General features: G+C 50.0%; 1 protein-coding gene across 2 annotated transcripts; it reads right to left on the bottom strand.

The window, feature by feature from the left end:
• Positions 1–1,398: 1,398 nt before the first annotated feature.
• On the bottom strand, positions 1,399–27,680 carry Os9 (OS9 endoplasmic reticulum lectin). 2 transcript variants are annotated; one of them, XM_021173892.2, is made up of 15 exons: positions 27,479–27,680; positions 26,890–27,066; positions 26,093–26,156; positions 25,892–25,968; positions 25,586–25,684; positions 5,893–6,103; positions 5,700–5,801; positions 5,431–5,525; positions 5,221–5,275; positions 4,633–4,718; positions 4,141–4,437; positions 3,699–3,888; positions 2,676–2,840; positions 2,391–2,503; positions 1,399–2,130 (listed from the first exon to the last, which is right to left on the bottom strand). In XM_021173892.2, the coding sequence occupies exons 1-15, from the start codon at positions 27,638–27,640 to the stop codon at positions 2,005–2,007; spliced, it is 2,019 nt and encodes a 672-aa protein (XP_021029551.1). In that variant the 5' UTR covers positions 27,641–27,680; the 3' UTR covers positions 1,399–2,004. The 2 variants fall into 2 exon arrangements, with proteins under 2 accessions (XP_021029551.1, XP_021029552.1); XM_021173893.2 differs by lacking the exon at positions 2,676–2,840.
• Between the last annotated feature and the right edge of the window lie 218 nt (positions 27,681–27,898).

Below are 27,898 nucleotides of genomic sequence, written 5' to 3' on the forward strand. Positions count from 1 at the left end.
GGAAGAGGGTCAGGATTGTCAGCAAACTCTACCACCAACTAGTTGATTTACTTTAATGGGTGACATTAGCTTTGTGGGGAATGACAAGATTTCAAGCTCCCTAGACTGGGGCCGAGGAGGAGGGGTGGGTGGCCCTGGACAGGCACGGGCAAGCTGCTGCTCCTTCAGTACCCACACAGCCCCTCCTCGGCAGCCGTGCACCTCTCTACCCTCTTCTGGATGCCATCCCCTCCCCCACAACACACACACCTGCTGTTCTGTTCCTTTTGTTTGCCTTGGCATAGCGGAGGCTGACTGATCATCGTGGAAATTTTGCCAAAAGTCAAAAGAAGAGGAAAAAAGGAATGTATTGTTGACAGTTCAGATTGACCCAGTGAAGCCAGGTTTCTGCTTTCTGACCGCGCTGAGTCCACTGCTGCAGCCTGGTCCTTTGTCAGTCTGGGGGGTGTGTCCTGTAACTTGGCAGCAGTTTTTGGGATCCTCTGGGACTTGCCTCCACATTTGCATCCTACTCAGAGGATGCTTTGTGAGATGAGGGAGGACTGGTGACACTCACCCTCATTACTGAAATAACCGTTTCACTCTTCTGGAGATGGCAGGGCATGTTGTCTTCAGTCCCTTTCCTGTAGTGAGCCCCTTTTGTCTCCAGCTGGGGGCCCAAAAGGGAAACTTTATCTTGACTGTCCTGAGGACCCACTACCTTGAGAGAGGACATAGGGGCAGGAGGGACCCACAGCTGCCTTGGCAGTCAGGCCCGCCTGTCTCTGGAATACTGTGACAATGGCTTGTGGGCAGCAGCCTGGTCATGACAGTAGGTGGAGTTTTCCAGGGAATGGTAAATAATCCGGGGGAGGGGGGTTAGCTGACAGGTGGAATCTGGAATATGCTGCAGGAAGGAAGATGCCCCAGGTGGGTGTGGGAGGGCCTCTGTGGTACACAGTTTGGCTTTCAGGATGTAAGGAAGGAGAGGATTAGGAAAGATTTGCTTGAAGTGACTGGTTGGGCACGACTCAGCAGTACAGGGCTCACCTCATACATGTGAGCCCCTGGGATAGTAATGGATAATGAGAGGAGGGACCAGAGGTCTCCTGTAGCTTTGCCACAGCTTTTAGGGTCCTCTGAGACTTGGCTCCAAATCCTTATCCTTTCAGAGGCTTGTAAGATGACTGCAGAGCAGAGCAGAGACTGTGACTCTCCGCCAGGCCTCCGGAGACTGGTGCCTGGTCAGCTTACCCAGGAGAAAACAGCATCTCTCCATACCGTAGGGCATTGGTCAGCTGTCCTGGTCGCCTCTAGTGTACTCCAGGCACACTGACATTTTCCGGGAAACGTTTAGCAAGCAGGATCGGCACCCTGAGCTGCTCTGACCTGATTGCCCTCCCCACAGAGCCTGATGGCTTGACGGTCCAGTTTTTTTATTTAGAAACCTGATTGCTGAAGAACAAGGGGGTGCTCCATCTCCAACCCTTTTCGCTGGGATTGTTTGTGAGGTGGTATGAAAGGTCTCCCATCCCCTCAGTGACAAAAGATAGTCTGGGCTCAGAAGCACGGGTAACAGGAGACAGCAGAGACAGGAAGTAGGGGTTCCAAGGGAGGGGCAACAGCTCCCAAACAGCAACAGGGAATGGAGGTAGGGTAGGGCGAGGTGGGGTTGGGGACCTGCACAGCCCTGCTGTTCCTGCCACCACCACTTACAAGGTCTCATCAAGTCTCTGGGTAGAGTGGGGTTAAGTGCTAAGAAGTTGGGGGACAGGAAAAAGCTAAAGGGGCAAAGGAGGGTGTGTTTGGGGAGTGGAACCCATAGGCCTGGCTGGGGAGCTGCAACAGCTCCTCTCCCTCATGGGTCCCCACACACCCTCATACACTCTTGGGGCTGGGCCCCTCAAGTCCAGTGCTGGGCTCCAATCTGCCCTTTTGCCTCCAAGGCCCCAGAATGGGGTATAAGGAGGCAGAGCCGGCCGGTCAGAAAGATGCAGGAATCCTTAGAGGGCTGGCAGGGTGGTCTCAGAAGTCAAATTCATCCAGGTCCCCTGTGTCCTCACCACCGGGAGAGCCCCACACCCGGCGGTAATTGCTCTCCAGCTCACTCTGTCGCTGGCGCTCTTTATTGGCCTCTTCGGCTCCCTGCACCTGGGAGGAAAGAGGGGCTGAGCCAAGAGAAGTCCTGCGGTGGGACCTAGGGAGCTCCTGAGACCTAGGCGGGAGGCAGGGACTATGGATATTGCTTCCTAGTCCCTGCTTCTCCCAAGCAGCCGCTGAGGCTTAGCCTCACCTCGGACATGAGAATGGGACTCTATAAACATAGGTAGCTGACGGCTGGCATAACCCACCCTGGTTTGAGCAGCACAGTGGTGTGTGCTGTAGCCCGGGATGTGGGTGGGATGTCTCACCAAGATATTGAAGAAAATCTCCTTAAGGTTTCTTGTGTCCTCATCAGTTAGCCAGCGTGTGTCCTCTTCCTTACCTTCAGCCCCGGGTCGCACAATCTTGATCTCAATCTTGCCTGGCAGGAGCAATATGGGTAGTGAGGAGGGGAAGGCTGGGAGCTTTAGAGGGTCCCCTGCCCTCCATGTCCCAAGGTGAGGTCTCCAGTCCACCTTGACCCAGCCCTGCCACTCCTGTGGCAAGCCCTTCCGACAGACAGACAGCTCTAAGCACCGCCCTTCAGGGCCCACCTTCCGCCGTGAGCCCCTCCCTCTCCAGCACTTCCGTCACCAGCCCCTCGATCTGTTTCAGCTGTGGGTTTTCCCGGTTCATCTCCAGGACAGTCAGGTCCCGATTGGGGCCTCCAGGACGGAGCTTGGTGACTCGGACCCGGACTCTGTGCTCAGGTTCCTCCTCTTAGAGGGGAAGACACAGGGAGACACAAAGCAGAGCCGTGACTCTGGGGTGAAGGGCTGTGAGGTGGTCTCTCTCTCTCTAAGCCATAGGCTGCTTTGGGTAGAAACTCTGCCTCCCATGCATGTGATTCAGGGTTCAAAACACACCCTTCCCCAAAGGCAGACCCCCACCCCACCCCCACCCCCACCCGGCCTTCCATCTTCTATAGGAAAACAGCTGTTTTCCAAAAGCCAGGTCGGGCCACCTGCATCTACAAAGGTGTTTTGCTTTAAGGAGCAGGTTGGGAAGCCACGGCTCTGTTTTCCTAGACTTAACCGCCTTTCAATGTTTACCAAAAAACGTGACTTTAAGGTCTGAAGCTAGAATGCCTTCTCTCTCCATTCCAGCAGAGTCCCATGAAAAGAACACAGGAGATTGAAGAAGGGATCACAGAAGTGTGCCCTGGCTGGTGGCAGGTGCCAGTGGGCTTGGCTATTCACACTGACAGCTGCAGAGAGGCCCCCTGATACCTGCCCACCATGTCCGCTATGGAAACCTCCAAACTGTCTCTGACTCTCCAATTCCCTGCCACAGGGAGGCAGGCACAGAGCCCCTTCTTCGTGATGAGCTTTTCAGCGTCTACACTCAGGCTCATTTAGTCTCTGCCTGTGTGCCAGGCAGACCACCAGGCAGTAGGCATAGAGCAAAGCAGACCCCAGGAACTGCTCTTCCAGCTGTGGGTTTTCCCAGGGCTGGCTGTGAGGTGTCCTGCAGAGAGGACAGTGGAGGGAGGAGCTGACACTGCACAGTGCTCCTGGAGGAGGGAGAGGAGGGCACACTCCCTGAGGCTGTGCCCTCCCTCTGGGGACTGCTCTCACCTGTAGGGTGTGGTGATGGGGGAGGCTTTTGGGGGACAACTCTCCTTTTTTTGTACTTCTGCACAAGCTCTGGACTCTGGTTCTCCTGCAGCCTCTTGATGAGTTTGTCCAGAGTGGATGTTAGAGCCAATATTGCCTGCTCCCGCTCAGACTCCTTCCTCAGCCCTTCTTGGTCCAGTTCCTTCTCTGTCTGCAAGGCCCAAAGGAAGCAGTTAGGGATCTGGGGAAGAGAGGTGGGGGCATGCTCTATAGGAGAGCCAGAGAGATGGGGGCGTGGTCTATAGGAGAGCCAGAGAGATGGGGGCGTGGTCTATAGGAGAGATAGAGAGACAGGGGCGTGATCTACAGGAGAGCCAACTGTCTTCCTTTCTTTTACCTCCCCATTAATAATTCTCCTGTCGGGTTCTCGCGCTCCGTGGCAGCCGCAGTGGGGGTTGCTCACCTCCTGGATGATGTTCTCCAGCTCCCGCTCCATGCCAGCCTTAACCTCTGAGCGGAGGCGCTCGCGGTCTGAGGGCAGCAGCATCCCCTCCAGCTCCTTCTCGAACTCTCCCAGGAGCTGCTGCTCCTCCTCGTCCTCTTCCTCCTCCTCCTCCTCCTCTTCCTCGTCACCATCCTCCTCTTCCATAAGACCCGGGGGCTCACCACCCTTTCCCTTCGCCTTCGCCGCCTCTGCTTCCCTCGGGGGGGCTTCCGTGGTATCGTCTCCAGGCTGCTCCCGTCTTATGCTTGGTTTCCCCTGGGTCGGGAGTTGGGTAGAAGATGCAGTTTGAAGGAGTCCGCCGTAATATGTGGGGGGCAGGACGCGCAGGATGGGAGCCAGGAGCAGGGCTGGGCTCTACTGGCGCCAGTTTATCCCAGGTAAAGAAAGCTCTCTCTCCAAATGCGCACAGAGAGGAGGTGAAGGTCCCGGGGCCCTGGGCAGGCCCCGTACCTTTTCTGCAGCTTTCAGCTCCTCAATCAGTCGAATCAAGTCTGCGGGACTCCGGATGAGTTTCACCTGCACGTTATTCTGAAAATCTGAGATGGGAAAGAGAGGAGGTGTGGGCATTTGGCATTTTAAATTGTCTCTTGATGCCTGAGGAGAGGCGTGAGGGGTGAGGAGAGTGGCCTCTGCCTCAGGAAGCGGCAGAAGGCAACAAAACCCCGTCGGGGAGCTTGGTCCTCCCAAGGGAAGGGACAGAGCCATTCCCATTTCCCCTCCCCGACACCCCTCTGGTGCGTGGCCTTCAGCCACATTCTACAGGTGGGCAAACTGACAGAGGAGTGCAGGGGAGTGCCCTTGGACCTCCTTAAGTGGTCCTGCTGATCAGAAAGAAGCTAACAGTGAGCTAGCTGGGGCCAGGCGGATGGAGGGCTCAGAGGGAAAGCATCAAGTGTGCAAGAGTCTGCGCTCAGTTCTTGGCACCAGGAGACACAGGGAGGCGGGGAAGAGTGGACTTGCTGTCCAGGCTCCCGGCCTCCCCTGAGTAGCTCAGCTCTACCCTACCTAAGAGCTAAGGGAGACACGGGGTCGACTGACCATTGGGAGGGCTTGAAGCTGGATCTGCTGCAGCCTCGTGGTTCAGGTCCTGTCCCTGATGAGGAGGAAGGGCAGACTCAGGAGTGAGGGCTTGCCTCTGCCCTCCATGCTCCTTTCACCCCAAGACAGACAGAGGCCACCTCGTAGACCCTACCCATCCCAGGGCCCGAGGCCAGGCTCGTCGGGGCCAGCGGAGAGGCCTGGTCTCACCCCTGCCTGCGCCTCCTCTCTTGCTGCTGCCTGCTCCTCTGGTTCCTGAAGCTTCCAGAGCTCTGATTCCTTCTCTTCCTTGGCTGGGCTGACATCTGGGGTATGGAGAACAGAGGAGAATGTGGGAAGGGGAGAGAGAAGAAGGAAGCAAAGGTGGAGGGGACACACTCCCTCTTATACTGCCACCCACAACTGTCAGGAAGACGGGGTTGGGGGCGGGGAGGGAGGTGGTGGAGGCCAGCATCAGGCTGGCCAAGGCCGCACCCCACCTTCTTTCTTTGGGGGTGCTCCGGCAGCCTTGCTCCCACTCCACACTTGGCGGTTTGTGTCCTGGAGTTCCTCTGTGGTTTTCTCTTCACGCTGCTTTGACTCTACCAGAAAAACAGTGAACATAGGCCAAGGCCCATCAACGTATGCCTGCCTGTCTCATCCCCACCTCTCCTCGCTGTCCTGAGTACTCACCAGCTTGCCTCTGGAGGTAGGCCATGTACTCGTCAGGCTGCAAGGCTGGGTGACAAAGAATGGCCTGTGGGGCAGCGCTGGCTGGTGGCCGGAGGAGAGGATGCGGGCAGAGCCTCGACGTGCGAATGGTCAATACGTAGGAGCAGGAGACGGGCTCATCTACTCGATCAATGTAGTCCCCAGATATGCCCGCACCCTCGTCACACAGGAACTGTGGCAGGGCAAGAAGGGAGGCTCACTTTAAGAGCCACTAAAACACCCTTGGTTCTTGGATTCTTACACAGGACACCAGGGCATACTGTGCTGGACGCAGGACCACGGTTGTACACATGACATGCTACACAGATTCAGTTATTTGGTTTCACAAAGATCCAGCAAGGAAGGCACTAGCACCCCAGCTCGGTCGCCCAGGACAAGGAAACTTATCAAGCCGTGCAGTTTAGACCCTCGCTCAGGTGGCCAGCTGATAAGTGGCAAAAACAGAAGATAAGTTAGGCAACTTCACTGTACGTCAGCAATCTGCCTTTCCATCAGTCCCTTGTCCTGTGTAAACATGGTGTGTTGGAGCTGCTGAGGTGGCTCAGAGGGTAAAGGTGCTTGCCACCAAGCCTAATGGCTTGTGACAACCAAGCAATGGCTTGGCCTTGACCCCTAGTGCCCCACAAAGTGGACAGAGGGAACTGACTCTCACTTGTCCTCTGACACTCACATGCGTGCTGGGGCGTGCACTCTACCCAGCAGCACACACAAAGACTGGAGAGACACAGATACTAGCGTGGCCCCTGAGCAAGGACAGTATGCATTCACAAAGTCTTCCTTTTGTGTTTGAGCACACTGGGGCAAACCTATACCCCCTTCACTCAGGAGGCCAATGCCAGACGACTGCTCTAAGTTCAAGACCAACTTGGGCTATGGTTTGAAAAAGCAAACGAATTAAACTAGCGATCTTAGGCGTAGGAGCGCCATGTGGGCTGTAACTATAACCTAACGCTAGGGAGGCTGACGTGGGAGAATCTGGGTTCAAGGCTAGCTTGTGTGACAGGGCAAGATCCTGTCACAAAAATAAATAAATAAATAAATAAATAAATAAAATTAAAGAAAGAAAGAAAACAAGAAGGAAAGAAAACGTTTGCATTGTAATAATAAAAACACAACCAATTTAAAATATGGAAAGAGCTAACCAGATACTGCTTTAGAGAAGAGCAGCCCTGACCCTGACCCTGTCCAGGAAGTGCCCATTGGAACCATAGGAGATGACACTCCACCACACTCACTACCAGTGCTACCCTGAGGAAGGTGACACCACACACTGGCCAGGATCCAGAAACTGAAAAACCTCTCAGACCACTGTGGGCTTGGAAAACAGAGCTGGTAGCTTGAAAAAAAAAGTTAAGCCTCAGAAGGTCAAACAGGGATGTATGTGCATGCCTGTGTACATGTGGGCGCACGCGTGTGAGAGTGTGTATATGTGTACGAGAGTACATGTGCACATGTGTATGTGTGCAGCATGTGTGTACATGTGTGAGTGTATATATGTGAGAGTGTATGTGCATGTGTGTGCATATGTGTGTGTGATATGTGAATGTATATGTGTGTGTGTGTGTGTGTCTGTGTGTGTCCGAGGATGGCCTGTGGGTCTCTGGGATTGAACCCAGCCTGTTGGATTTAGCAATAAGAACTGTTAACTACTGAGCTATCCCATAGCACTAACTTTTGAAAACTTTTCTGAGGTTAGCATAACTTTATTAACGCAATGGTGGGGGACAGCTGGAAAGTTAAAAGGTGGTGAGTAGGAAGGACTCTTACAGGTCAGCACTGCTCATGAGTCCTGATGAGACGGACGGCTTAGCGGGTGAAGCACTTGCCATGAAAGGGCAAGCAAGCACCTAATCTGGAATCTCCAAGTCCTGGCAGAGCTCCCTCAGCAGGGTGGGAGGCAGAGACAGGATCCCTGGGTGCCTGTGTGCCAGCCAGCCCCAAATTCAAAGCAGCAAACGAAAGTATCCTATTTCAAATGGAACGGAAGGTGAGGACCGAGACCTGAAGTTGTCCTCTGGCCTCCACACACAGCATGGCAAGTGCACAGCCACATTCAAGTTAACAAACTGAGGTACACGCGCCCGGCCTCAGGGCACTGGGAGGCTGAACTCAAAGCCAGCCTCTGCTATGTACTGAGACTCTGGGTCACTCTGGATCGTGGGGATGTACATGACCAAACTGACTGAGTTCCAGGAATGAAAAGTTGGTTCAATGTTGAAAACCTATAAGTCGCATAATTTCAAACTAAAACATTAATACATTAAACATTATTGATACATTAAAGGAAGAGGACATTAAAACGGCCAAATCTGCCACTGCGGTGGGAGTTTTACCCTTGGAAAATGTTTGGCTAAATTGGCATGAAATTGAAAATGTGAATGATAGAATACAGTCCATCTCTTTGAGATGGGGGCTTGGGCCAGCGACTTGTCTAGCATGAGTTTACTCTCCAGCACTGGACAGCAGCCTTGTTTTGTGTTGCTGTCTGGTCTTTCAGGTATAAAATTATAAGTGAACATTTAACCCCGCCCAGCATGGTGAGAAGGCAGAAGTCGGTAACTTGAGAAACTTCACTTTCAAATGCAAATATCACATGAAAAGAATAACAAGGGGCGGGAGAGATGGCTCAGAGGCTAAAAGCGCCGACTGCTCTTCCGAAGATCCTGAGTTCAAATCCCAGCAACTACATGGTGGTTCACAACCATCTATAATGAGATCTGATGCCCTCTTCTGGTGCATCTGAGGACAGCTACAGTGTACTTGGATATAATAATAAATAAATTAAAAAAAAAAAGAATAATAAGCCTGGGGCTGGAGAGATGGCTCTGTAGTTAAAAAGCACAGACTGCTCTTCCAGAGGTCCTGAGTTCAATTCCCAGCAACCTCATGGTGGCTCACAACCATCTGAAATAGGATCCTATGCCCTCTGTTGGTGTGTCTGAAGACAGTGACAGTGTACTCATAAATAAAATAAATCAATCTTTAAAAAAAAAAAACCAGGAAGAAGAAGAACAACAACAACAACAATGGAGGCAACACCTATGATCCCAGCACTCAGGGGGAGGAGGAAGATTAGGAGTTCACGGTCATGGTCATCCCTAGCCTCATAACAGTTTAAACTAGCCTGAGCTAGCCTGAGCTATAGAGACTGTCCGCCAAACAAACAAACAAACAAACAGCAAACAAACAACAAAACCCTCCCAAATCCAGGGAACTAGCAGCCACTTCGAGAATTACCTAGGATGACTGGTCTCGCCTAGCCCCACCTGGCCACAGTCAGTCTGAGTCACAAGGCATCCACTGTGTATCCTGGCTCTCACCCTTTGGCAGCAATATGTGTCCCACTGAAGCGAATGTTGTGTTCATCCACCTATCCCAACACTCAAGCTCATGCTGTCTGGCTTGGCCTCACAGTCAGAGAAATGTGTTTACAACTGGCCCATCGGCTGGTCCTTTGGTTCTTGTGAGTCCTGTGTGTGCAAGCCTGGACTTGGGCTGCACAAAGAGGGTTCCTGCTGAGCTGGCCTGGGAATCGGGAAGAGGAGGGGCACCGCCCGGAGCTCTCCAGGCTTTTGGAGCAGAGTCTCTCCTGGACCGTTTACATGCAAACCTACAGGAAGGGTCATTTAGACCCCAAGGGAACAAGGACCATTCAGCAAAGGACACGCGTAAATGTTACCATGCACAACTGCAGTCTACAGTGCCACAAGGCTGCTGCTGGTGGTGTTTAAAACAAGTCACAGGCAAGATTCCTGCCAGGAGGATTAACACTCGGATTGAGCGTGGGGAAGATCTATGAGCCAGACAGCTTCCTGAGCAGGTAAAGAAAGATAAAGAAAGAAAAAGGAGGGCAAAGAGGAAGACACTGTGGCACCAAGATGGGCCCAGAGTAGTTCCTGCGGACTGACAGGAAGTGGTCAGTTCCTTATTCCTGTGGCTTTCTGTGGGGAACCAGGGTTAAAATCCAGGGAGACAACAGACCAAGACCTAAGCAGACACAACAAAAAAGTCATTCACACAGCACAGAACTTGGACGGGAAAGAGCCATCGCACGTGTCCTCGCCCCAGCACTGCGAGGCTAAGGTTACAAACAAGCAAACCCTCCCCGACCAAACCAAAGACAGCAAAAGTAAATGTGTTTACATGTACACTAAGACTCTACCGGAAATGTAAACGCTACACGTTCAGACAGGAGGGGAGCAACCAAGCGTGACCTGCGCAAAGCGAAAGCTTTTAGAGCAGGTTTGGGAGTGGAGCCTGGAAGTGAGTGAGCCACGTAAACTCAGGACGGTACGGGATTGGCCGGGAGCGCAGCCTCTGCTTAGCTCGAAGCCAGAGTCATTCAACCCTTAGTACCAAGGAGAAAGAGGGCTATGAGAATAGCCACCAGAATGGTCTCTAATACTTAAATGGACAAGTCACCAGGGAACTGGCAAAGGGAATCATGGTTAAAGTGTAAAAGTGCCGAGCTTGTTGGCACTCGCCTTTAACCAGCACGTGGGAGGCAGAGGCAGGTGGATCTCTTTGAGTTCAAGGACAGCCTGGTCTACAGCGTGAGTTCCAGGGCAGCCAGAGCTACACGGAGAAACCCTGTCTCGAAAAGACAAAACAAAAGGGGACAAGAGATTCTTGTTTGTTTGTCTGTCTCACGACATAGTCCTGGCTGTCCTGGAACTCTGTATTTAAACCAGGCTGACCTTGAACTCATGGTGATCTTCATGCCTCTGCCTCCTCAGTGCTGAGCTGACAAGAGATTCTTAAAGACAAGTAACCTCACAAATCTCTCTTTTTTTTTTTTTTTTTTGGTTTTTCGAGACAGGGTTTCTCTGTGTAGCCCTGGCTATCCTGGAACTCACTTTGTAGACCAGGCTGGCCTCGAACTCAGAAATCCGCCTGCCTCTGCTTCCCAAGTGCTGGGATTAAAGGCGTGCGCCACCACCGCCCGACTATAAAGAGAGTTTTTAGGATGGCTTTATTTTGCATTTCTCTTAAGATTTGTGAGAGCCGGGCGTGGTGGCGCACGCCTTTAATCCCAGCACTCGGGAGGCAGAGGCAGGCGGATTTCTGAGTTCGAGGCTAGCCTGGTTTACAAAGTGAGTTCCAGGACAGCCAGGACTATACAGAGAAACCCTGTCTTGGAAAAAACAAAAACATTCTTTATCTGATGCATAGCCAATGATTTAGCCAAATTCCTAAAGTTTAAAAATACAGCAGGCTGGCAGGCTGTACAGAGACCAGCATCCTTCCATGCTGGGCAGAAAGCGGTTCCTGAGCTGGATATACACTCTGCAGGCACAAGAGGACCATTTGTGGTAGCGTTTCTGTGTTAATGAAAGACTTAAGATAGCCCCCACACCTGCTCCCCCCAACCCCCAGGACCGCTCAGATGTGAGGCTGCGGACGTGGGACAGTAAAGCCTCGGCTGTATAAGAGAATTGGAGCTCCTTAGGTACTGACTTGGAAAGAGCTCGCAGGTATATGCTTATAAGAAATGTGCTTAGAACCACATTTGAATGGCTGCGGGCTGTGGGCTAGAGCACTGGCTGCTCTTCCAGGGGACTTGAGTTCAATTCCCAGCATCCACATGGTAGGCATGTCACAACTGTCTGTAACTCCTGTTGCAGAGGATATGACACCATCACACAGTCACACACACAGGCAAAACCCCAATGCACATAAAATGAAAAAAAGAAAAAGAAAAAGGCTGTGTGCTGTGGACTGGCACATGGCCCAGTGGATGCAAGAAGACTTGAATTTGATCCCCGGAACACACGCTGAAAGTTGCGAACAGATTTCCAAAAGCCCTCTGACTTTCACACTCTCACTGTGACACACACGTGTGTGTATACACACACTTATGTGTGAACACTCACACACTCTCTAGTAAATAAAAAGGTTTTTAAAGATTTATTCATCTTTATTTTTTGTGTATGTCTTACTACATTTGTGTCAGTGTACCATAAGTGTGCCTTGTGCCTAGTGCCTGTGGAGGCCAGAGAAGGGCATCAGATCCCACTACAAATGGTCATGAGCCACCAAGGGGGTGCTGGGAGTTGAACTCAGGACCTCTGGAAGAACAATCAGTGACCACTGAGCCATTTCTCCAGTCCTCAGAATTTCTTACCAGGTGATGGTGGTATAGGACTTTAATCCCAGCACTTGGGAGGCAGAGGCAGGTGGATCTCTGTGAATTGGATGTAAGTCTGGTCTATAGAGTGAGTTCCAGGACAGCCAAGGCTACACAAAGAAACCCTGTCTTGAAAAATGAAACAAAAGAAAAAAAAAAAAAGAGGAAAAAAAAAAGAAAACAAATATTTATGTTCCAAAGAATAAAAAGAAGGGGTGGGGGAAACTCAGACTGGGGAAATGGTTCTACAGGAGAATAGGGCCATTAGTCTGGAGTAGCAGCAAGGCAGCAGCAGAGAAAGAGAGAGGGAGACAGACAGACAAAGGGAGAGGGAGAGAGAGGAGAGACAGAGACAGATGGATAGATAGAGAGGGAAGGAGGGAGGAAGGGACGGAGGGAGGGATGAAGGGAGGGAGAGACAGAGAGAGAGAGAGAGGGAAGGAAAGGGACAGAGAGAGAGAGAGACATAGAGAGAGAGAGAGAGACTGCCTCAAAGAGGCGGAACTCCTTGAACTCTGTCCCGAAAGCTGTCCTCTGACAACCACACACATACATACACTAAATTAACCAATTAATTAGTTTTCAAAAATTAGACATGTTCCTTGAAGTTAATGTACACTGATGCCAAATCAAAATAATGATGATACAAGAAAATTGAAGACCAATTTAGTTACGGAAAATTGCATAAAAGTCAATTAAAATATTAGGGTACTCACAGGCATCTGCTAAAATATGTCATGACATCAGACTAAAGTTCTGCATATGGAAAGTAATCAGAAGAATGGAGAGAAGTGGCTGGAGAGGTGGCTCAGTGGCTAAGAACATGTACTGACTTGCAGAGGACCAGAGTTCAATTTCCAGCACCCACATTAGGCAGCTCACAGCTGCTTCTAACTCCAGCTCCAAAGGATGCCGCTAACCTCAGGCACATGCGCATAAGAGACATACACACACGTTGATGTAAATAAATAACATTTTTTAAGAGTGAAGAGTCCAGAGAGAGGGCTCACACCACAGCACCACAGGCTCACACCACGGGAGACTTGCACCAAGCCTGGTGATCTGAGTTCAACCCTAGTGCATCCACAGAGTAGCAGAGAGAACTCACACTCACAAGTTGTCCTCTGATCTCTATTCCTAGGACACACACATACACACACGGTAAATAAGATGTAATAAAGAATGGAAAGACAGAATAGGAGAAAACGTTTGCAAACTTGTCGTGGGATTCATATCCAGAACATACAGGGGACTCACGCAGCTCGATAGCAAAAACCAGACAACCTGGTTAAACATGAGCAACAAATCTAGCAGCATCTCAGAACTAGAAAAGAAGAAAGGAGAAAGAACAGATCAAGTTAACTTCTCTGCAAAGACACACAACGGCAGGAAGTGCTTTTTTAAAATGTCCGTCATCTCTAGTTATCAGGAAACGCAAACTGAAACCACAGTGAGGTGTCACCTCACTCCAGATGTGGCCGTTTTAACAAAAAGAAAAGACGCCGACAGCCGGCGTGGCCGTGCAGAGCGGGGATCCCTGCTCACTGTTGGTAGGGATGTGAATTACTGCAGCCATTATGGAAAGAAGTGTGGAGAGTCCTCAACAAACCAAAGCTAAGGAGACGTGCTGACATGGGTGTTGGTGTACTACAGGGGCAGACGCCCCCCAGGACCATATAGACAGGGCGTGGTGGTTCCTGCTTGCAGTCCAACACATGGGAGGTAAACACAGGAGAATTTGGTTAAGGTCATCCTCAGCTACATAGTAACTTTGAGGCCAACATGGGCTACATGAGACCTGCCTCAAATAAGTAAATAAGTAAATAAACAAACAGGAGAGAAAGCATGCTGAAGACACCGCAGTACAGTCATGACAGCCGAGATAGGGGCACAGTCTAAATGTTTATCAACTGATATGTCTGATATGAGGTGCAAAGGGCTGGGGAGATAGCTCAGCTGTGGGGATAACTCACTTGTGCTCACACACACCAAGACAGAGACAGACAGACACATACACACAGAGTTTGCTGGCTAGCCTCTCTAGCTGAATTGGTGATCTCCAGGCTCAGTAAGATGGCTTCACGGGTTAAGGTGCCTGTTACCAAGCCTGACTGTCTGAGTTCCAGCCCCAGGACTCCAACATTAGAAAGTGATAACTGACTCCTGCATGTGGTCCTGACTTCCACGTGCACACTGTGGCTGAGGACCTGGGATCGCTTCCCACAACCTACATGGTGGCTTACAGCCATATGTAACTCCAGTTCCAGGGGAACTGATGGCCTCCTCTGGTACCAGGCACACAGATATACATGCAAGCCAAAAACTCATATACATAAAAAAAATAAATAAACTTTTAAAAAGTGATGCAGAGTTACAGAATAAGACACCCAACATGGACCTCTGACCCCTATAAATACATGCAATCAACACACACACACAAGAAATGTATATAGCACACACATACAATGTGGCTTAACTCTATAACAGAACACTAACTTGCCATAAATGGATAGAATCTTGTGGCTTATAATATTGTGGGTGGACCTGAGTCACTCTCCTAAGTAAAACAAAGAAAACCCAGACACAGAAAAACAGGTACCTCAACCAACACTTTAAGTGGATCTTCTAGAGGTGAGCATATTAGAGTGGTTATCAGAGGCAGGGAGAGAAGCTGAGTAACTGACACTGCTTTATAGTCAGGAGAGCCAAGGTATGTGGTCCTACTATGCAACAGGCGTCAAAGATAGGGTTCTTTTCTTAGAGACAGGGTTCACTATGCAGCCTTGACTGACCTGGAACTCACTGGAATGTAGACTGGGCTAGCCAAGAACTAATAAGAGGAGCTGGAGAGATGATGGCTCAGTGGTTAGGAGCACTGACTGCTCTTCCAGAGGTCCTGGAATCTGTAACTCTGGTCCTAGCAGATCACATCTTCTAGTTTCCACACTCAGACACCAGGCATGAACATTTTATGCACATATAAATGCAGGCAAAACACTTATATGTATCATACAGAAATAAACACATCTGAAAAAGAATTCATGGAGGCCCACCTGCTTCTTAAAGGTTTTTCCACAGCAAACAAAACCAAAACCAAACAACAACAAATGGGGCAGAGACGGCTTGCAGAAGAGGAGACAGTCGTTACTAGCTAAATCTGACAGAGCAAGAGTGATATTCAATATAGATATATACATATACTTAAGTGTGTGTGTGTGTGTGTGTGTGTGTGTGTGACTCAGGAGCCACAACAAGAAAGCTTAACAACAATCAATAATGCAACGAATGGACAGCTATCACGAGATAAGGCACCAATGCCAATAAACATGAGAAAACATCAACCTCGCCAGCCTTGGAGAGGCAAAAAAAACTACATCCAGGTTCCACCTGACCCTACCTGAATGGTGGCCATAGAAAAGCAAGTGACATTGGATACCACAAGGATGTGGACAGGAGACCCTTCCCACACTCCTAGTGTGGATGCAGAAGGTTGCCTCAGAAGTCAGGATGGAAGCCCCTCTAACACCAAAAGCAGCCGCTGGGTGGCGCAGGCCTTGAACCCCAGCACTCACAAGGCAGAGACATGCAGATCTATGTGAGTTTGGGGCCAGCTTGGTCTACATGGTGAGCTCTGGGACACAATAGCTAAGTTGTGGAAAAAGCCAAGGTATCCAAAAAACCAGAGGTATAAATAAAGAAAAGGTGGTTTATACACATACAATCGAATTATATTTTTAGCTATAAAAGAGCAAAGTTATGTTGTGTCGGACTCACTGTCCTAGTGCTGTGAAGAGAACCGTGACCAAGGCAACTTTATAAAAGAAAGCACTTAGATGGGGACTGACTGGCTTACAGTTTCTGCGGCTTAGTGCACCATGGCAGGGAGCAAGGGTCGTGGCCCTGGAGCAGGGGATGGGAGCTTTAAGTCCTGATCTACAGGCAGAGAGAGCTTGTGCCTGGTGTGGGCTTTTGAAACCTGAAAGCTCACCCCACTTCCTCCAACAAGGCCACACCTCCAAACCTTTTAATCCTTTCAGACAGTTCCACACCCTGCTGACTAAACAGTTAGATACAGGAGCTTCTGGGGGCCACTGTTTTCCAAGCCACCTCAGGATGTTTATAGGAAAATGTGTTTAACAGAAAGTAATCACCTTAAGTAAATCAAATCACTATCAAAAGTGACAAATGTCTCATTTTCCTCATATTTGTGGATCTTAGATTTCATACAGATCCATGAGCTCACATGTATGCATACACAGCACATGTATGTAAGGGTAAAATTATGGGTAGGGGAGGACAAAGCCAACTATGGAGAGGGCGGGTGTGGAAGGAGATGGGGTGAGGAGGAAGTGGGTGAGACATTTAAAGTACATTACTCACTCACAATAAAGTCTGTGTGAGACCCACCACAGGCAATGAATGTATGTCAATTTAAAAACACTATTAAAAAAATAAAACAGAGAGCTGGAGAGCTGGCCCAGCAAGGAAGAGGACTTGCTGCTCTTCCACAGGACTCCAGTTCTGTTCCCAGCTCCCACACTGGGCAGCTCAAGGAGACCTGGAGCTCTGGGGGGATCCAATGTTTCTGATCTCTGACCTCTGAGGGCAACACACACACACACACACACACACACACACACACAGAGGTGTGCGCATGCACACACTTAAAAATAATACAAATAAATGCTTTTTAAAAATGAAAAACGCAAGCCGGGCGTGGTGGCGCACGCCTTTAATCCCAGCACTCGGGAGGCAGAGGCAGGTGGATTTCTGAGTTCGAGGCCAGTCTGGTCTACAAAGTGAGTGCCAGGACAGCCAGGGCTACACAGAGAAACCCTGTCTCGAAAAACCAAAAAAAAAAAAAAAAAAAAAAAAAAAAAGAAAAACGTATGGGCTGGAGAGATGGCTCAGCAGGTAAGAGCACTGAGTGCTCTTCCAGAGGTCCCGAGTTCAATTCCCAGCAACCACATGGTGGCTCACAACCATCTGTAATGGGATCTGACACCCTCTTCTGGTGTGTCTGAAGAGAGCTACGGTGTACTCATATAAATAAAATAAATAAATCTTTAAAAAAAAAAGAAAGAAAAACGTAAAAATAGTGGCTTAAAGAAGGAATTTTGAACATTGTACCATAAAGAAATGATAAATGTTTGAGGAGCTAGATACATTTTTCATGATTTAGACATTCTACGGTATGTGTATTTTGAAACATCACATGGTACCCATAAGTGTGGGCAATTTTATGTCTGCCTACCTGTCTCTGTCTGTCTATCTTTTGAAACAGAGTCTCTCTGTGTAGCTCTGGCTGTCCTGGACCTCAGTGTAGACCAGGCTGGCCTTGAACTCACAGAGATCCACCTGCCTCTGCCTCCTCAGTGCTGGGATTAAAGATGTGCACCACCACACCTGGCCCTTTATATATATTTAAACATCATTATGAGGTACATGACTATAGAAATATAGTGACTAAACAAAGAACTTTAGAATATAACTCAACTCACTATATAAATGAATCAAAGATGAAGAAACAAAACAAGAAGCACGTGACCATGTTAATGACCACAGGAGACAGATGTGGAAAGCGCCACATCATCCCTCGCACAGCACGCACAGCCAAGGACGCAGCACATGTCACTCTCCTGATGAGTGGTGCTTAAAACCAAAACCAGCACAGCAAAAGAGCCACCAGAAACCACGCTCAGAACGAAGCGTCCCCTTAAAGCCACACAGGGGTTAGAGAGACGGCTCAGCAGTTATCGGCACGGGCTGCTTTTGCAGAGGACCTGGGTTTTGTTCTGACACCTGTGTGGCAGCTCACAGCCATTTGTAAGTCCAGTTCTAGGGGATCCAATACCCTTTTCTTACTGGGCATGCCCATAGTCCACATACACACATGTGAAATACTTACACACATAAAATAAAGCAAGTATATCTATCTATTTATGAGTGCACTAGCTGTCTTGAGACACACCAGAAGAGGGCGTCAGATCCCATTACAGATGGTTGTGAGCCACCATGTGGTTGCTGGGAATTGAACTCAGGACCTCAGGAAAAACAGTGCTCTTAACCACTGAGCCATCTCTCCAGCCCCCATCTATCTAATAAAGCCAGAAAAGGGTTGGGCACAGCAGCATTTGTCTGCAATCCCCACCCTGGGGAGGCAGATACAAGGAGATCTCTGGACCTCGGGCTTTGGCCAGCCTAATTGATGGGCTCCAGGTTCAGTGTAAGAACCAGTCTCAGAGATAAAGGCGTGCAGTGATAGTAGAAGAAACCTAACTTCAATCTCCTACCTCTACATGCTTGCATACACATCCAGACAAGCAAGTGCAAACATACAACAACACACACACACAAATCTACAAAAGTGTTAAATCAGGAATAAGTCAAGGGTGCCCACCCCAGCAACATCTTTATTACTTCGGAGTCCTAATGAAATGTGTAAGGGCTAATGAACCCATTCCGGGTGTTGTAGCCCGCCTTTAATCCCAGCACTAAAGAGACAGAGACAGGTGGATCGTCTATGTGTCTGAGCCTAGCTTGGTCTACAGAGTTCCAGGCCCTCCAGGGCTATGTAGTGAGACCTGTGTCAAAAAACAAAAACAAACAAACAAACAAACAAAACACAAGAATCTGCAAATGACAGACCATTAAGTGTGGTAAACTTGCCTATAATCCAGCACTCAGTAAACTGAAGCAGGAGGATCGTAATTCAAGGCTAACTCAACTACATAGTGAGACTACCTCAAGACACGAAGAGGGCCGGTTGTGGTGGTGCTCGGCAGTAGGACTTGAAGGAGGTAGAGGCAGAAGGATGACAAGTTTGAGTCCAGCCTGGGCTACACGTTTTGCCAGGCGGTGGTGGTTCATGCCTTTAATCCCAGCACTTGGGAGGCAGAGAAAGATGAATCATAAACTTGGGGCTAGACTGGTCTACAGAGTGAGTTCCAGGACAGCCAAGGCTACACAGAGAAATCTGTCTCAAAAAAGAAAGGAAGGGAAGGGATGGGCTGGACGATGGCTCAGTGGTTAAGAGCATTGGCTGCTCTTGCAGAGACCCAGGTTTGATTCACAGCATCCACGTGGCAGTTTATAGCCTGCGGTTGCAGGGCCCCAACGCCTTCTCTGGCTTCTGTGGACATAGCATGCTTGTGGCACACAGACATTCATACTGGAAAAACATTCCTACACATAAAGAAAATTAATTCTTGGGTTAGAGACAGCTCAGAGGGTGTGGGGGTTTGAATAAGAATGGATCCTTAGGGCTCATGTATTTTGAATGCTCAGTCCCTAGGCAGTGGAACTGTTAGAAAGGATTAGGAGGCGGGGCCTTGTTGAAGGAAGTGCGTCACACTAGGGGTGGGCTGTGAGGTTTCAAAGCTCACAAAGGCTCAAGCTGTCTCTCAGCGTGCAGATCAGGATGTATTTGACTACTGCTGCAGAGCCATGCATGCTGCTGCCATGCTGATGAGCCTGAGACCATAAAGAAGCCCCAGTTAAATCTACTACTTTACAAGAGTTGCCTTGGGCACAGTGTGTTCACAGCAACACAATACTAAGAGAGTGAGTAAAAGCACTGTGGCTCGATCCCTGGGACCCCTGCTGAAAGTGTCCACCGACCTCCACATGCATACCATGGCTGGTGCCTGTCCGTGATCACAACACAGATCTTACACGTATCACAGAATGTGTGGTGAAATCTAGACCCTTGGGGCTGCCAGCAGGAATGTGGAAGGACGCAGCCACAGTGGAAAACACAACAGATCCTAACGTGGTAAGCAAACCGCAGTCAGCCATACTTCACTCCTCGGTAGAGTCAGAAAACAAACCTCTGTAACAGTCAAGCAGACTTGAGTACACGAGCCTGCAACATTACTCACAGTAGTTCAAAGGTGGTAGCACGCAGGTGTGCACCCAGTGACAGGTGAACATGCGGAGCAACAAGGGGTATCTGCAGAAGACGAAGCCACAAAACCAAATATATCTCCCATAAATACTATGTCATGGTTGGAAACAATACACTGGGTAAGCGGGAACAAATATTTTATAACTCTACTTACATGATGTGCTGATAATTTTATGTCGACTTGAGAGACAGGCTAAAGTATTTTGTAAGGAGGGAGCCTCAATTAAGAAAACGCTTCCCTAAGATCTGGCTGTAGGCAAGCCTGTAGGACATCTCTGCAATTAGTGATTGGCGGGGTAGGGTAGTTCTAGGTGCTATATGCAAGCAGGCTGAGCAGGCCATGAGGAGCAAGCCCGTAAGCAGCACCCTCCATGGCCTCTTCATCAGCTCCTGCCCCCAGGTTCCTGTTGTTTGAGTTCCTGATTTCCTTTTTGTGATGAACAGTGATGTGGAAATGTAAGCTCAATAAACCCTTTCCTCCCAACTTGCTTTTGATCATGGTATTTCATCCCAGCAATATAAACCCTAACCAACTCACCTGACACGTCTAGAAAAGGATGTCTCTATGTCCAAAAGAGAGGTCACCAAATAAAAGGGCAGTGGCTTTAGCTCAATTAATAAAATGCGTACTCCTCTAGCACCTGGCTCTGCTCCTCCTTGTTTGCCTAGGGAATCTGCACACTGCCCAACAATCCACCCACAGCACAGTGCATAAAACTCCAAGCACCTGGGAGGTAGAGGCAGGCAGATCTCTGCATGAGGCTAGCCTGGTCTACAAAGTGAGTTCCAGGACAGCTGGGGCTACATACTGAGACCCTGACTCAAACCAAAACCCAGCAGAACTGAAGGTGCTTCTCTGCAGGGTACAGGTAAGATCTTACAGTCACCAGGCTGGAGCTCTGAGTCACTGCCCTGAATCAGGACGACATCAGGAAAAGAGCGAGGCAGTGTTCCTAGGCTCGGAGCGAGGCCGGGTACCGCGACCATATTCTACCTTACTCCCTTCTCCTTTTCTGAGATGAGAGCTTGCTAAGTCATCTGTCCTGGAACTCCGAATCCTCCTGCCTGAGTGCTAGATTTACAGGCCTGCACTGTCACAGCTGGCTACTTCATTTTACTTTTTGTGGTCTTGGGGATGAACTCAGGGCACGCTATTTACCACAGAGCCTGATGCCTACCATAGCATGAAACAATAACGGAGAGGTGGAGGTGGGAGGTTAAGAAAGGCCAGCTTCAGGCTACATAGTAAGTCAAACACCACCAGCCTTAGCTACACAATATCCTATCTCAAAAACAAAAACAAAGCAAAATGCAACAATGTATACAGAGAAAAGGCGAGCCAGGCGTGGTGGCAGGAGGCAGAGGCAAGTGGGTTTCTGAGTTCGAGGCCAGCCTGGTCTACAAAGTGAGTTCCAGGACAGCTAGAACTATACAGAGAAACCCTGTCTCGAAAAAAAAAAACAAAAACAAACAAAAAACAGAGAAAAGGCTGGGGCAATTATTGTGGTTTCTAGAACCAAGGAGGGAGGAGTTGAGAGGTGGTTTTTTTTTTTTTTTCTTTAAAGATTTATTTATTTTATGTATATGAGCACACCATTGCTATCTTCAGACACACCAGAAGACGGCACTGGATTCTATTACAGATGGTTGTGAGTCACGATGTGGTTTCTGAGAATTGAACTCAGGTCCTCTGGAAGAGCAGTCAGTGCTCTTAACCACTGAGCTGTCTCTCCAGCCCCGAGAGGTTAAGGTTGGATTGTGGTTTAGCCTCTTAACTCCCTCTTTAATCAGAACATGGACTGTGTGGAGAGGTTCAGCCTGTAATCTCAGCCCCCAGGAGGCAGACACAGAAGGATCACAAGTTTGAAGGCAGGGTGGACAACAGAACAAGTTCCAGGCCAGGCTTAGCTATGGAGCAAGACCCTGTTTCAAACACTCTCTTCCCAAGACCAAAACAAGGACAACAGCAAAACAGAGTCAGAGCAAATGTGGCAAACCAGCAACATCAATTCTCTCAGAAGCAGACTGTCTGAGGCGTGTCGTAATTAAGAAGAAATATCAGTGTTATTGCTAGGATCATAAATACCCAAGGCAGGATTCCACACTGCTAGCCAGAGCTCAGCCCCACACAACTACATTTATTATTTATTCTATTTATTTGTTTGTTTGTTTTTCGAGACAGGGTTTCTCAGTGTAGTCTTCGCTATCCTGGGACTCACTCTGTAGACCAGGCTGGCCTCAAACTCAGAAATCTGCCTGCCTCTGCCTCCCAAGTGCTGGGATTAAAGGCGTGCGCCACCACTGCCTGGCATTAGTTATTTTTTGAGATAGTGTTTCACTCCATGGTGTAGGCAGGCCGCTGACAGGGCTCCCAGAGAGATCATGGACGATGACACTGCAGTGTGCTGGTCAGGGAGGCTGGGAGTAAAGGACTCCCTCTCACCAGAGAGGTACTCTTCTTCCCCCCGTGTGCCTTCCTGGACCTTACCAAAATGCCTATGACCGCCCAAGGTCGTTTCCAGTCTTCCTCTTCTTTCAAAGTCCAGGTGCAGTCAACACGGCCCTGTCCTTCCTGGGTCCTATGGCATGGTGACGCCTCTGTGGCCCCGTAGGAAAGTCCCTTTCTACTTACTCTCTGAGATGCTAAGATGGCTTCCTCAAGTCTCAGGCTGGTCTCCAGCTCTCTATCCTTCTGCCTCAGCTCCCTAACTGTCGGGCTTACATGTCCAGCTTCTCTCTCACTTTCCCAACTGTCACTGAAGTCTGACTCACACCCATGGCTCCTACGCCTCTCACTGTGATATGATCTCTCTCCAGGCCGGCGGATCTTTGCTTACCTGGGAAATCTCCACTCCCGGGCCTGACAGTCACTAAAAGTGTCATCTGGAAAACCAAACTCACCATCAAGCTCCCTCCTCTCACCCTGGAGAGAGTCATTTGCAAATCCTTCCTCTTGGGCTGTTGACTCTCCCCTCTAAAGCCCTCTCTTCACCCTCCGCAGGACTGACATGTTACCTGACTGATCTCTCAATGGCTGGCCATCGGTCAGAGCCTCCAAAGCCAGGGCAGAGGTGGCATGTCTCACTCTGCTGACTCCATGCTGGCTGCTGGGCACTGTGCCTCAGCACAAGGACTGTGCCTCTCCCAGCCTGTGTCCTGCCCCTGACAGCTGCCCACTCCCATCTCATACATCCTTGGCTTATGACTCGCCCTCCCCATCCCTGTGACTCTCAGTTCCCAGGTCACACCACTGACTTTTTTTTTTTGGAGACAGGGTTTCGCTGTGTAGCCTGGCAGTCCTGGAACTCACTCTGTAGACCAGGCTGGCCTCAAATCTACAATCCTGCCACTTTCAGCCGCAGAAGCTAAAGGAGGCAATGGTGGTGTCTCCCTCTAATCCCAGGACTCAGGAGGCAGAGGCGGGTGGATCTCTGTGAGTTAAGGGCAGCCTGGTTTACAGGGTGAGCTCCAGGACAGTCACTGATGAAGCCGTGATCATCTTAACTGTGCCCCATGTCCAACACATCTTATTGGTTTTACCTTCACAATATAAATATAATGTAGGCAGAGAGAGGGCGTAAGGAAATCACAAAGCTATACACACGTGTGAAATGTCACGAGGAGCTGAAGAGGTGGTCAGGGCTCGGCGGTTAAGAGCACATACTGCTCTTGCTGAAGACCCAGGTTCGGTTCCAGCTCACAACTGTTTCTAGCTCACAACTGCCTGTACCTCTAGTTGCAAGGAACCTGACTCCTCTGTCTTCTAAGGGTACCCATACACATGGTGCACACAAACTCATCCAGGCAAGACACACACACATACACGCCAAAATGTTTTTTTAGAAAGCTTTAAAATAGTTTCTTCTTTAAATATTTTTAAAATGTTATAATGAAGCCCACTATTTTATATAAAATAGTTTTTTAAAAATTAAAATTAAGCCAGGCAATGGTGGTGTCTCCCTCTAATCCCAGGACTCAGGAGGCAGAGGCGGGTGGATCTCTGTGAGTTAAGGGCAGCCTGGTTTACAGGGTGAGCTCCAGGACAGTCACTGATGAAGCCGAACTGTCAGATGGTCTCCAGGACCAGGCGGAAGGGGCAGGGAGGGGGCACAACAGAGCTAGTTCACACCCCTATCGAGGACTGACCTGACCAGCAAAGTTTTGGCAGCGCTGCAAGATGGCTGACAGGCATCATACCGACAGCCTGGCTTGGGCATGGATGAAGTATTAGCACAACGGATGAGTGCTAACATAGTAAGCGTCTTCCCCCTCTTGAAATGGAGTGTTCGATGCTACTGCGCAATTGGATGTGGGAATCTGTTTTGCATACAGCTAGTGCTGGTGGGTGCCACAGCTGTCTACACATCGTAGACATCGGTGTCTACGATGGTGTAGATGGGGAAGCTTTCTGCATGCACCTGCCTGCACTCAGCTATAACCCAGAAGAATAAGGAGGACCACCTGTTAGGAGGCTACTGAGGTGCAGGTGAGAATTCAAAGACCCAGCCACGGGACAAACTAGAGTTTTCTTTTGTTTTCCTGTAGTTCGCAATAGCCTTAGGCTCATCTCTGCCTCCCAAACTTACTGAGATTACAGGTATGTACTGCCATACCCAACTGAAGAGAGGCTTTTGGTTTTGGGGGCTGCCCTGAAACCCACTTGGAAGACCAACCAGGCTGCCTTCAAACTCACAGAGATCCCACCTGTCTCTGCTTCCAAAGTGCTAGGATTTAAGGCTTGCATGGCCACTGCCAGCCCTGAAGGGAGTGTTTTGTTTTGTTTTTGTTTTTTTGAGACAGGGTTTCTCTGTGCAGCCCTGGCTGTCCTGGAACTCACTCTGTAGACCAGGCTGGCCTCGAACTCAGAAATCTGCCTGCCTCTGCCTCCCGAGTGCTGTGATCAAAGGCGTGCGCCACCACTGCTCGACTGAAGAGAGTTTTAAAAGGCCATTAGGAGGATAGCCGTGCTTTGAGAGAACTAGCCCTCTCTCCCTCCTTCCTCACTCCTTAGCTGTGATTAAAGGCTGTGACCCTTTAATACAGTCCCTCCTGTTGTGGTGACCCCCACCACCGCTCTCAGCCATGAGATGATTTTTTTTTCTAGCTGAAATCTTGCTACTGTTATGAATCATAATGTAAATATCTGATATTCAGGGTATCTGATGTATGGGCCTTGTGGGGGGGTCGCAACCCACAGGTTGAGAACCGCTGGCCTGTGGCTTCTTTCAGACTCACTTCTCGCCTTAGCATCTGTCTTCCCCTCTACCTCAGGCCTTCCCTACATGCAGGAGCTTCCTGTTCACTCCCGTTCTGCCGGAAGAGTCAAGACCAATGTCTCCCTGCTACACCCAGAGCAAGAAGAGTCAAAGACAGGTGCTAACGTTTACAGCTTAGGTAGCGGGGAAAGAGAGGAGATGCTGGAAAGGTTAAATGTGGCTAGAAGTACCGAGGGTAGCCTGTGGTAAACGAAGAGTTAAATCACCTCTGAAGATGCAGACGTCAGCCTGAGACTGGGCTGGACACCTAAGTGATCCTGCTGACTTCCAGGGCATAAGCATCCTCCTCCCTTAGCAGACCGACTACTGTTATTCAGGGAACCTTTTCTTTCCTGGAAGACTTACCCGGACTTCGGCTTCTCGGGGCTTCCCGTTGAGATCACATTTGGACCCGTTGCCGTAGGTCTGGCTGTGGTAGCGTTTCAGCCGATGCTGCTTGGAAGCCTGGAGAAAACATGAGGCGGGGTGGAGAGGGCGTGAGCAAGGGAACACACTCCCACAGGGACCGGGGGGGATCACAGAACAGATCCCAGGGGGCTTGATGGGTACCAAACCCCAAGAGGCACACCAGCTCAGTGTGACCCTCCCTGTTGCCTAGGCCCTCTATCTGCCGCTCAGCCGGTCCCCAATCCAACCCCACACCCCAGTCACCTTGGCTGTTTCGTCGTCCCAGTTGAAGGAGGACTGGTAGTGGCCAAGATAGAGGACGTCACCTTTGATCTCCGAGTCTATAAGGGAAGCCACAGTCAAGCCCATTATTCTCATGATGAGGCCTAGAAGGGAGGACTGGGAGGGAAGGTTACCAGCCACACAGGGTCATGAAGGCTTAGGGGGAGTGTAGGAGCAAGTCACCTTCCATATGGTACTGCTGGATATGACGTCCATAACAGAATTCATATGTCCACCAGTCCTTGGTCTGACGGTGGAAAAAGGAACAATCAGGAGGCATGAAAATGATCTCCTTGTGAAACCACAGTCTCCTGGCTCCGAGATATATAACCTGTCATTTAGTTCTCACCTCCCTTTCTCTCTCCCCTCCCGCATTCTCGACTCTGTGAGAAGGGACAGCTGTTTTCTTTCTGTGGCTGGAGACGCACGTCTAAAGTATAACTGATTCCCACCCATGCCCTTTCTTCTTCTTCTTCTTCCTCTTCCTCCTCCTCCTCCTTTTCCTCTTCTTCCTCTTCTTCTTTCTTCTCAGTCAGGGAAGGGGTAAGACAGGGCTATGATGCACTGTGACCCATCTGGGATCACAGGCATAAATCATTCCCTGCCCTCCATAAAGATAAGAAATCATGGTATCCTTGAAGCACTTGGATGAAGACTCCCACAGGTTCAAGTATTCACTGAACTTCGTGGAATACAATGGCATCCTGAGGTAATGAGCAATAGGTGCAGGAGGTGACTATACAGGTAGGCTCCAGCTCTTCTGGTCCCACCACCGTACTTCTGATGTTGGTTTAACCTATTTTGAGATCTTCTATCTTAACCTTTCCCTACATAGCAGAGTTTTTGTTTTGCACGCCCCCCCCGCCCCCCCGCCCCCCCCCCCACCGTAAACATATCTAGTACACCAATGGCCTTTTAACTCCCACTGGCCTCCATTCCGGTTCCCAAGCCTTCCCTCCGCCCACCCCAGTTCCTTTCACCTTCAGCAGACAAGGGGCATCTCTCATTGGGCTCAACAATTCAGGGATCCCGGGCCCCTGGTAAGCAGGCGTCTCCTCCTCTCTTTCACGCTGGAAGTGAATAGCTCCAGCTGGTAGGCGGCACTCATAGCGCTGTTTGTACTTTGAAGACACAACCACCACGTCTGAAGCTTGGCTCTGGGAAAGAAGGGTCGGGAAGAGGGGCAGGGAGGCAGAGGCTGGGACCAAGAACAACGAGATCCCTCTTCAGACCCTGGGGACGTGCCCAGTGGAAGAGAGAATAAGCCACAAGTCCTCCAGCTGTCCCGGTTGAGCGGAGGAGAGGGCGTTCTCGCTTCCCCACCCGGCGGGGTCCGAGTGCTTTCACTACGACCTGGGGAACTAAGGTCTACAGTGGGGAGCCCAACCCCTGTCGGTGCCTGGTCTCCGGGGGATGGGTCTGCCTGCCATTCCCAGCAGGGCCGCAGGAACACCACCATCTCTTCTCCATTCCCCTGTTCTCCCGAGCCCGGTGGGCAGTTGCCCTTCCTCCTCCACCGTGCGCCCCTTCCTCTTGCACAGGACCCTCGCCTCGCCCCACACCCCTTACCTGCCCTCCCATGACAGGCAACGGCAAGATCTGGATGCCATAACGCATCTCACTCAGCTCCTCCAAATTCAGGCTCCCGACACCGCCCGTCAGACGCGCAGGTAACAGGAGCCCTAGAAATAGCAATCCCAACAGACTGGACAGCAGCACCTCCGCCGCCATCTTCCGCTCCGTCTCTGCGAGAGATGTCCCTTCCGCCCCAAACCTGGCAGCGGCCTCACCCGCCCATTAGCGCCCCAAGCTCTCATTGGCTGTCCGGGAGCTTTCTCTTACGTAACGCATCCTCATTTGTAAACGTGGCGTCAAAGCCTCCAGGGAGGCGGGTCGCACTGTTAGTAAAAAATCAATAGCTGTTTCTGATTGGCCATGAGCAACAACCAATCATCGGCGAGATTGGGCCCCTCCCCTCCTCGCTCCTTA

The sequence above is a fragment of the Mus caroli genome, unplaced genomic scaffold, assembly GCF_978045245.1.
Source record: "Mus caroli unplaced genomic scaffold, Mus_caroli_1 scaffold_9, whole genome shotgun sequence".
NCBI lineage: Eukaryota > Metazoa > Chordata > Mammalia > Rodentia > Muridae > Mus > Mus caroli.